The sequence below is a fragment of the Oncorhynchus clarkii genome, chromosome 14, assembly GCF_045791955.1.
Source record: "Oncorhynchus clarkii lewisi isolate Uvic-CL-2024 chromosome 14, UVic_Ocla_1.0, whole genome shotgun sequence".
Taxonomy (NCBI): domain Eukaryota; kingdom Metazoa; phylum Chordata; class Actinopteri; order Salmoniformes; family Salmonidae; genus Oncorhynchus; species Oncorhynchus clarkii.
Window position 1 is genome coordinate 17,655,011 of NC_092160.1, and position 11,226 is coordinate 17,666,236.

An 11,226-nucleotide genomic window follows, 5' to 3' on the forward strand; every position below is an offset into this window, starting at 1 on the left:
AAGGGAAGGTGAGGTTTCGCTCCAATATCCAAGGACAATGTCCAAGAGAGGGATAACTTACGGGGTGTCGATTAAAATGTGAACATCACAGATACAGAGTGAACATTCTTAGTGAACCCTCAGTGCAGGTTTCCTTGATCCGCAAACGATTGAATTGGGGTCTTTAATATGCAGGTTTATTTATTTATTGAACTGTTGACAATCACAGTGACCACCACTGAACCATTAGTACATAGTATGTTAATGTTGTACTACCCTAGGAGTCAGAGGGAGTCAACATTACATAGCTACATTTCATGTCTTTATGCCAGGCCCACATTTTTGCTCAATTAAACTAGATTTGTCACAGATACCGTGATGCAGGGAATGAGAGACATATTCATGTCTTAGTCCCTTGGAAGTCAGTGGGATAGCTAGATTACCTGACTTGCCCCTGTCTCTGTGCCCTGCACTGTAAGACACACCTTTCTGTTCAATTTAACTAGATAGACAGTATATGTTTAGGACTTATCCCTGTGAAGATCAGAATGGGTTTAGAAATCCGCCATGCTTCACACTGTAATGTGTCAGAAGAAAAATGCTTTTTGACATGCACATTTGCTACCTTTTCATATCAAAGGATGTGCAATTACATGGTCTAGCGCTATGTTATACAATGAGTCACAAAATGTTGTAATAGACAGAGCCTAGTGTCATTTACTGAGGGGAAGTGTGAGCAGTAAATATGTTGTCTGTTTTGGCATCACCGTGGCCAAAGTCAAACACCAGCCAGATAAATTCATCTTGGACCAAAATTATTATTTAATTTACGTCTGAAATTTCAGTTCGATTAAAATGTTTGTTTGATTTTGTTGCACAAATATTTCATCTCTATGTTAATGGATGGCTTACTGAAAAAGGGGACATCTCAGCAGAGTCAAATAGACTTCAAAGTTTGTGTACGATAAAGTTAATATATTACCAGAAAAGTTTGTCATTGCTGATTATAACATATCAGTTTGTACATGACACTGCTATTAATCCTGAACAGATTCACTCTGAAATCAATTTGTCCATCAAATTCATACCTCAGAAGTGTCTTGAAGTTGAGCTGTGCCTATATTCCACTTGTAGATGCTCTGAAGGCATACTACCGTGACTAAAAGCTTGTCCCATTAAATTACGGAAGTTTGCATTGATGTAACTCTACAGTAACTCTTTTCTGCACTTTATGACTCCCAAATGACAGTAGAATTGATTGACTATGGAGTGAGATGTTCCTTTAATCAAGGAGATAGATTGAATGGTAGTGCACAGGTAACCGAACTACGACGCTAAGAAATCTGTTTCACTGTAAAAAGTCCAGCAGTATCAATCCATACACTGAGTTCAATTGGATCATAGTAATTACTGTTGCAACCCACTTCCACCACCCAGGTGCCGATGGCCTGATGGGTGTCTACCTCTTCATGATCGGCGCCTATGATCTCAAGTTCCGCGGCGAGTACAACCGCCACGCCCAGGCCTGGATGGACAGCGTCCAGTGTCAGGTGATCGGCTCCCTCGCCATGCTCTCTACTGAGGTCTCCGTCCTGCTGCTCACCTACCTCACCCTGGAGAAGTACATCTGTATCGTCTACCCCTTCCGGTATCTAACCCCGGGCCGCCGGCGCACCGTCTCCATTCTCCTCAGCATCTGGTTTATTGGCTTCGTCATCGCCTTCCTCCCCCTGGTCTTCAAAGGATTATTCCGGAACTTCTATGGTACCAACGGCGTGTGTTTTCCGTTACACTCGGAGCAGCCCGAGACGACAGGGGCGCAGGTGTACTCCATCGTCATTTTCCTGGGTGGGTGTCTTATCTAACTTAATGTCACTGCCAAGGTCAAAATGTAAATGTCATTCTGAAATTAGTATTGTCTATTTCCAATTTCAGTTTGAAATTAGAATGGTTCCAATGTCACTCTGACATGAGCATTGTTCCAATGTCACTGACAGGAAGATGGCCTATTTCTATATATTTCCAAGTGCTGCTTATTAATTGTAGCTTCCATTTTAAAATCATGAGGCTCACTTATTAGCCCAGAGCTTAAAGAGGCATGCTAGTAGCCAGAGGGTTGCTACCTGGTTCAAATCCCAAGTCTGGTAAATGAACTGGCAACAAGAAGATTTCTGTTGTAAGAATCCCAACTACCATGTTTACATCCATTGTTCCCTTGAGCGAATTGCTCTAGGGTTGCTGCACTGTGGGTGGTACTGTTGCGCTTTCAGCCTCTCAATGAGGGGTACATACTCTCATGGGGTTGAGAGCAGAAGACATATTTCCATAATCACTGAAGGTTTCTATATATGTGCTTTTCTATAATGTATCTCGTTATCTGTTACAAAGGCAGTACCACATTGGGCCCCTAAAACAAATTGATTTTGGCTCATGAAAGTTGTCACACAGGCCTTTGTCCCATGTGTGTCGAACTGTAATAATTGTTTTATTTATTTATTTTTTAAATGTAGGGGGTAGATCAGCTTTAATATGTCAGATAGATTGTAGCATCCACCGATGTAATTGTCTGCATCACTTCCAATCCCCCATATATATTTTTTGCAAATATAAACATTCCTGAAACGGCTCTCGTCGAAAGGAGTGGACCAAAGCGCAGCGTGGAAAGTATTAATTATTTTTTTATTTTTTTTTAAACCTCAAACAAAATAACAAAAGTGAAAACGAAAGCTCACAGTTCTGTCAGGCACAGACACAAGACAGAAAACAAGATCCCACAAAACACAAAAGGAAAATGACAACTTATATATGATCCCCAATCAGAGACAACGATAGACAGCTGCCTCTGATTGGGAACAAAAACAAAGAAATCGAAAACATAGACTTTCCCACCCGAGTCACACCCTGACCTAACCAAGCATAGAGAATAATAAGGATCTCTAAGGTAAGGGCGTGACACACCTACTCATTCAAGGGTTTTTCTTTATTTTTACTATTTTGAATTACTATCAGGGCAAAGGGTGGATACTTTGAAGAATATCAGATAAAAAAATATTTTGATTTGTTTAACACTTTTTCGGTTACTACGTAATTCCATATGTGTTATTTCATCATTTTGATGTCTTTGCTAAAATTCTACAATGTAGAAAATAGTAAAAATATAGAATAATTCATGAATGAGTAGGTGTGTCCAAACTTTTGACTTTTGACTTGTACTGGACACAAATATTAATTTCCACAAAGTTTGCTGTTTCAGTGTCTTTAGATATTTTTGTCAGATGTAACTATGTAATACTGAAGTATAATTAAAAGTATTTCATAAGTGTCAAAGGCTTTTTATTGACAATTACATGAAGTTGATGCAAAGAGTCAATATTTGCAGGGTTGACCCTTCTTTTTCAAGACCTCCGCAATCCGCCCTGGCATGCTGTCAATTAACATGATGGCAGCCCTATTCTTGCATACTCAATTCTTGGAGTTTGTCAGAATTTGTGGGTTTTTGTTTGTCCGCCCGCCTCTTGAGGATTGACCACGAGTTTTCAATGGGATTATGGTCTGGGGAGTTTCCTGGCCATGGACACAAAATATCAATGTTTTGTTCCCCGAGCCACTTAGTTATCATGTTTGCCTTATGGCAAGGTGCTCCATCATGCTGGAAAAGGCATTGTTCATCACCAAACTTTTCCTGGATGATTGGGAGAAGTTGCTCTCGGAGGATGTGTTGGTACCATTCTTTATTCATGGCTGTGTTCTTAGGCACAATTGTGAGTGAGCCCACTCCCTTGGCTGAGAAGCAACCCCACACATGAATGGTCTCAGGATGCTTTACTGTTGGCATGACACAGGACTGATGGTAGCGCTCACCTTGTCTTCTCCGGACAAGCTTTTTTACGGATGTCCCAAACAGGGGATTCATCAGAGAAAATGACTTTACCCCAGTCCTCAACAGTCCAATCCCTGTACCTTTTGCAGAATATCAGTCTGTCACTGATGTGTTTCCAGGAGATAAGTGGCTTCTTTGTTTGCCCTTCTTGACACCAGGCCATCCTCCAAAAGTCTCCTCACTGTGCGTGCAGATGCACTCACAACTGCCTGCTGCCATTCCTGAGCAAGCTCTGTACTGGTGGTGCCCCGATCCTGAATCAACTTTAGGAGACGGTCCTGGCGCTTGCTGGACTTTCTTGAGCGCCGTGAAGCCGTCTTCACAACAACTCTCCTTGAAGTTCTTGATGATCCGATAAATGGTTGATTTAGGTGCAATCTTACTGGCAGCAATATCCTTGCCTGTGAAGCCCTTTTGTGCAAAGCAATGATGACAGCACGTGTTTCCTTGCAGGTAACCATGTTTGATAGAAGAACAATGATTCCAAGCACCACCCTCCTTTTGAAGCTTCCAGTCTGTTATTCGAACTCAATCACCATGACAGAGTGATCTCCAGCCTTGTCCTCGTCAACACTCACACCTGTGTTAAAGAGAGAATCACTGACATGATGTCAGCTGGTACTTTTCTGGCAGGGCTGAAATGCAGTGGAAATGTTTTGGGGGGGATTCAGTTCATTTGCAAGGCAAAGAGGGACTTTGCAATTAATTGCAATTCATCTGATCACTCTTCATAGCATTCTGGAGTATATTCAAATTGCCATCATACAAACTGAGGCAGCAGACTTTGTGAAAATTATTATTTGTGCCATTCTCAAAACTTTTGGCCACGACTGTACATACATACACATATATACACATACATATGTACGTACATACATACATACCTACATACATACATACATACATACATGTTTTTCAACCATTTCCACACATTTCTTGTTAACAAACTATGGTTTTGGCAAGTCGGTTAGGACATCTACTTTGCGCATGACATAAATACATTTTCCAACAACTGTTTACAGAAAGATTATTTAACTTATAACTCACTGTATCACAATTCCAGTGGATCAGAAGTTTACATACACTAAGTCGAATGTGCCTTAAATCAGCATTGAAAATTCCAGAAAATGATGTCATGACTTTAGAAGCTTCTGATAGGCTAAATGACATCATTTGAGTCAATTGGAGGTGTACCTGTCGATGCATTTCAAGGCCAACCTTCAAGCTCAGTGCCTCTTTGCTTGACATAAAAATAAAAAGGAATCAGCCAAGACCTCAGAAAACAAATTGTAGACCTCCACAAGTCTGGTTCATCCTTGGGAGCAATTTCCAAATGCCTGAAGGTACCATGTTCATCTGTACAAACAATAGTATGCAAATATAAACACCATGGGACCACGCAGCCGTCATACCACTCAGGAAGGAGACGTGTTCTGTCTCCTAGAGATGAACGTACTTTGGTGCTAAAAGTGCAAATCAGTCCCAGAACAACAGCAAAGGACCTTGTGAAGATGCTGGAGGAAACAGGTACAAAAGTATCTATATCCACAGTAAAACGAGTCCTATATCGACATAATCTAAAATGCTCTCAGCAAGGAAGAAGCCACTGCTCCAAAACTGTAATAAAAAAAGCTAGACTACGGTTTACAACTGCATATGGGGACAAAGATCGTACTTTTTGGAAAGTACTCTCTTGTCTGATGAAACAAAAATAGAACTGTTTGGCCGTAATGACCATCGTTATGTTTGGAGGAAAAAGGGGGAGGCTTGCAAGCCGAAGAACACCATCCCAACCGTGAAGCACGGGGGTGGCAGCATCGTGTTGTGGGGGTGCTTTGCTGCAGGAGGGACTGGTGCACTACAAAAAATAGATGGCATCATGAGGGAGGAAAATTATGTGGATATATTGAAGCAACATCTCAAGACATCAGTCAGGAAGTTAAAGCTTGGTCACAAATAGGTCTTCCAAATGGACAATGAACCCAAGCATACTTCCAAAGTTGTGGCAAAATAGCTTAAGGAAAATTCACCTAACTTATTGTGGGAAGCTTGTGGAAGGCTACCCAAAATGTTTGTCCCAAGTTAAACAATTTAAAGGCAATGCTACCAAATACTAATTGAGTGTATGTAAACTTCTGACCCTCTGGGAATGTGATGGAAAAGAAAAAAGCTGAAATAAATCATTCTCTCTACTATTATTCTGACATTTCACATTCTTAAAATAAAGTGGTGATCCTTTTTTTTTTTTTACAAGTATTGAATGTCAGGAATTGTGAAAAACTGAGTTCAAATTGGCTAAGGCATATGTAAACTTCCAACTTCAACTATATATATACACATCATTTTTTTTTAAATATATTGTTCTTTATTACTTTCTAACCCTACCACCCCTCCCATAAATGTAGTAAACTAGTGAACAAAAACGCTTTGGCTTCTTCTTCCAACTGATATACTATATACATTTTATGGACAGTCTATTTTACAGTTGTTCTATTTTGTTTATTTTTACTCCTGTCCTTCCTCTAACCTCAACCTCTCCCATCTATTTATTTCACAAAAGTTCTGAACCTATATCCGTTTTACGGACACAGTATGTTTTACATTAGTTATCTTGTTGTTATTAGTTGTTATTTTTCCCATCCTTCATTCAACCCCTCCCATTTATCTCTTGTGCTGTGATGTTTCACAAAAGTACTGAACCTTTCTATTCTCATAATTTCTACAGATTGTAAATTAAAAAAAAAAAAATTCCTGAAAGTATTTATTATATTATTGATCGATTGACTATGACTTTCAGATCACCCAGTAGTGCCCTCTGCAGAGTTACCTCCAGGTAAATGTTGCAATTCTTCAGCCATTCCTGGACCTGTGACCAAAAACAAGCTACATATGGACAGTACCAAAACAAATGATCTAATGATTCTGTCTCTTTGCAGCAAAATCTGCAGAGCTGGGAAGGTTGTATCGCCCGTATATATATAACATTTTATTGGTTGCAAGATTTTTGTGTAATAATTAAAGTTTTGAATCTGGCGTCGTTTTGCGTATCAGTTCATAAACCATGTGCCATGGAATCCGTACCTCAAGTCTCTTTCCAACTATTTTACAATCTACATGGCACAGCTGTTCATTTTTGGTGATTAAATGAAACTGGTATACTTTTTTATTTTTCATAATTTTCTTTAACCAATTATTATCTTTAATGCAGGGCTGACAGACCAGTTCCCTATTTTTCCCCTTCGACTTTCCTCTTCCATTTTTTGCTGTAATTAGTTGGTTGTAATTTCGGGTAGAGCAGACATTTCCATATGACATAACTCCATGCATTTACAAAGATTATACATTTTTATTGAATCCCAAAATTATGTTTATGTAACTATTAGTATATTTGAGTTTAACCACAATATTTGTTGTATTATTTGTGCTGTTTTTTTTTCTGGTGGATGAAATTGAAATTGCAACCAACTTTCTATGGCGTGTTTTAAAAATTGCGATATTTGGGAGATTATTTGCTTTTGAAATAACTGAAAGTGCGAGGTTATTAATTTGCATGAGAACCAGTTCGGATTTAAGTATAACTTTTGTATGACTGAAGCCTTTAGTGAGACGTCTAATGCTTTAATATTTAATAATTTCTTACCCCACAAATTCATATTCATTACATAAATAGGCCCGTTTAATTTTGTCTGGCTTGCAGTTCCTAATAAAATGGAATATTGTTTGTCTGATATAATTTAAATAACTGTTCGCTATGTGTAGGCAAGACCATAAGCAAATAGGTAAACTGGGATATGACTAAAGAGTTAATCAGGGTGATTTTTCCACAAATAGACAGGTATTTTCCTTTCCATGGTAGCAAGTTCTTATCGATTTTTTGCTAACTTTCTATAAACATTTATTCGAGTGAGATCATTTACTTCTTTCGGGATATGTATACCGAGTATGTCCACATCAACATCAGACCATTTTATTGGTAAACTACTGTCACGACTACCTCCGAGGTCGGTCCCTCTCCTTGTTCGGGCGGCGTTCGGCGGTCGACGTCAACGGTCTTCTAGCCATCGCTGATCCATCTTTCATTTTCCATTGGTTTTGTATCTATTTTCTACACACCTGGTTGTCATTATCCAATTACATGTTCAGGTATTTAACCCTCTGTTTCCCTCATGTTTGTTGTGCGTGATTATTTTTATGTTCAGTTCGGTTTATGATGGCTGGTTTTTCGACGGGTGCTGTGTTCACCCATGCGTAATATTTACCGTTGGTTATTGGTCAAGTGTATTGCTTTACCTTGTGCCGCTATTTTCTGAGCAAAGTACGTTGCTCACTCATTCTGCTCTCCTGCACCTGACTTCATGCACCAGCTACACTCGCTTTCTGACAACTACACGGTAATGTAAAAGTTGCATTTTTTTAGTGATCAAAAATGTAATATAGTACATTTTATCATAATTTGGTTGTAACCTCCAGGGAGGTTAGAAGAAGTATCTAGATTCTCTGAGGCTGGAGGGATCCAAATTGTGTATTTAAAAGAACATGAATCATCAGTGTACAATGACACCTATGTTTTAATTTTAAAAAATAATAATATAAAAAAAGCACCTATTTTTCTCTCCGATTTTGTCGTATCCAATTGGTAGTTAGTCTTGTCTCGGGAGAGTCGACGGTTGAGAGCCGTGCGTCCTCCGAAACACGACCCAACCAAGCCGCATTGTTTCTTGACACAATGCCTGCTTAAGCCGGAAGCTAGCCACACCAATGTGTCGGAGGAAACACCTGGCGACTGTGTCAGCATGCATGCACCCGGCTGTATTGTTGGATCTTGATTTTAATAGCTAACATTTCGATGGCCATAATAAATAGATATGCTGATAGTGGACAACCTTGTTTTACTCCTCTTGACAGTTTAAAACTTTCTAAGAAGTAGTCAATACTTTCTATTTTATACCTAGGGTTACCTAGGACTACTCTACATCACCCATTTTAAAATAAATTCTGAATTGTTTTTATTTAACCTTTATTAAATAAAAGTTCCAGGCATTTATATATAAACTCCAGTCGTACTTTATCAAAAGCCTCTTCAAAGTCAGCTATGAATAGCAGGCCTTGTTTCCCAGATTTTTCATACTATTCTATTGTCCAGTATTTGTCTTATATTATCTCCAATGCATCGTCCATGTAAAAAACCTGTCTGATTAGAATGAATAATATCTGACAATACTTTAATTCTTGTGCTATATATTCTTGCATCACAACAGTGTAAGGGGCCTCCAATATTTTTAAATGTACAGCATGTTTATATTTACCACTTGTATCCTATTCCGTAATAATGATATCGGACACTCAACAAGAAGGTCTGATTATCTACCATTCACATAGGAGTGGTTAAAACATGCTAATAACAGTTCTCTGAGTATATAAAAAAGAACGTTTGGTATACCTTAACTGGTATGCCATCCAGCCCTGGAGTTTTCCCGGACTTTTTGCCTTCACATGAGTCTTTCTGTACAGCTGTTAATTTTAAAAATCCATACAGTTTGCTTCGGTTAGAGGAGATGGAGGAGACTGAAATGAAAACATATGCTAAAGGACTTTGTTTCCTCTTTCAAAATATAATTTGGTGACTCCATCATTTGTAACAAGTTTCAGAATTATTTTTGTTAGCATTTCTATGTTGATTTTCTTATTTTTTTAAGTTGCTGCCTTTTTCCCCATATTCCATCCAGTGTGCTTGATTTTTATAATACATTACACTTCACCTTGAATTAGTTCCTCCATTTATTTTAGTTTTTCCTCTGACTTATTCTGAGCCTTTATGGTAGTTTGTATTGCTATTGACTGTATCTGTTCTGTTAGACCTTCTACATCATTTGTTAAACTTGACTCCTTTTTTTTTAACCTAAATTGCTTTTGTTTTATAGATGAGTACTGAATTGTGTGGCCTCTAAAGGCACATTTAAAAGTGTCCCATACAATAATGGGATCTTCTGTACCTATGTTATGTCAGAAATTCAGTTAAAATTCCTCTGTCATAGTTAAATACAAGTTATCATCCAATAGGCTTTGATTAAGTTTCCAATATCCTCACCCCTGTGAAAATTCACTAAGAGTAATGTATATGCCAATTATCTGACGTTCCAACCGCATTCTGTCCGCTATCAACACTTTTAAAATGTTTGGTGCCAACAAGAATGACACAAGAAAAGTAGTCAGGACCACTAGCTTGATTGAGCTTTGGCTTTGTATATCTCACTAGGTCAGGATATAGGTCCATATATCCACTACGTCCAATATATACATGACATTTGGGATTTCCATGAAGGTGATAGTTTGTAGTGTGATTTCCTTAGAGGTATTATAATCTCCCAACATAATAATAGTATTGTATTGCTTGTAGGGTTGATCATTTATTATATATATTTTCAAAGACACGTGGATCATTATTTGTTCCGTAAAGATTAATGAGCCATATCTGTTTATGGTCCAATAACATATTTAAAATCGTCCATCTACCTTGCAGATCTGTTTGGACAATTTCTACATTCAGATCAAAATGACTTAATTAATATCATCAACCCTTTTTAGTTTTTCTTTGCCCACGGGAGAAGTATTTCAACCCCACCCAGTCCTTTTTTCACACAACTTCCTCTAAAATTGTTGAATGAGTTTCCTGTAAACAATATATAGTATATTCCTTCTCTTTAAGCCAGGTAAATATTGTTTGTATTTTTTAATTATCTGCTAACTGTAATTGTTTGAATTGTTCTGAAAGTTTAAGTATTTTAAGAATTTTACTTTGTATGAGTACAAGGAGCTCACAATGAATGTTATTTCCTCTACAGGCCTGAACCTGGTAGCGTTCCTTATAATCGTATTGTCTTATGGGAGTATGTTCTACAACATCCAGAGGACAGGGACACAGACGACTAAATATAGTAACCATATCAAGAACGAGGTGACCATAGCCAAGAGGTTCTTTTCCATCGTCATCACAGACTCCCTTTGCTGGATACCCATCTTTGTCCTCAAGATTCTATCGCTGTTGCAGGTGGAGATTCCAGGTAGGAGTTTCAGTACTGTCATAATCTGACTACTTTTATCATTTCAAACATTTTATTTGGAAACCCTAACATTGTATCAAACAGACAAGGTAAATTTGTAGGCTATAAAACATACAATATGTAGGCTACTGTGCAGTGCCATCTTACATCAAAGATAAGTATTTCAATTGGTCTCTTTTACAGATATTATACTTGCATGAAAGAGAGCAACTTTCCATTTGGGACCATCTGTGACCTGCTAGCACCTACCCCTGTCAGAGGGGAAAAAGGCAACCTCAGAGTTACACACACGGCTACTTTATTGAC

At 38.3% G+C, this 11,226-nt stretch overlaps 1 protein-coding gene across 1 annotated transcript in view; it reads left to right on the top strand.

Moving 5' to 3' along the window:
- Nucleotides 1–11,226, top strand: part of LOC139366363 (relaxin receptor 1-like) — a 104,197-nt gene that overhangs the window by 91,550 nt on the left and 1,421 nt on the right. Inside the window, exons 16-17 of the mRNA XM_071103754.1 lie at nucleotides 1,417–1,827; nucleotides 10,702–10,920. Of these exons, the coding sequence (XP_070959855.1) occupies nucleotides 1,417–1,827; nucleotides 10,702–10,920 (630 nt within the window). The remainder of the gene's footprint in view (nucleotides 1–1,416; nucleotides 1,828–10,701; nucleotides 10,921–11,226) is intronic.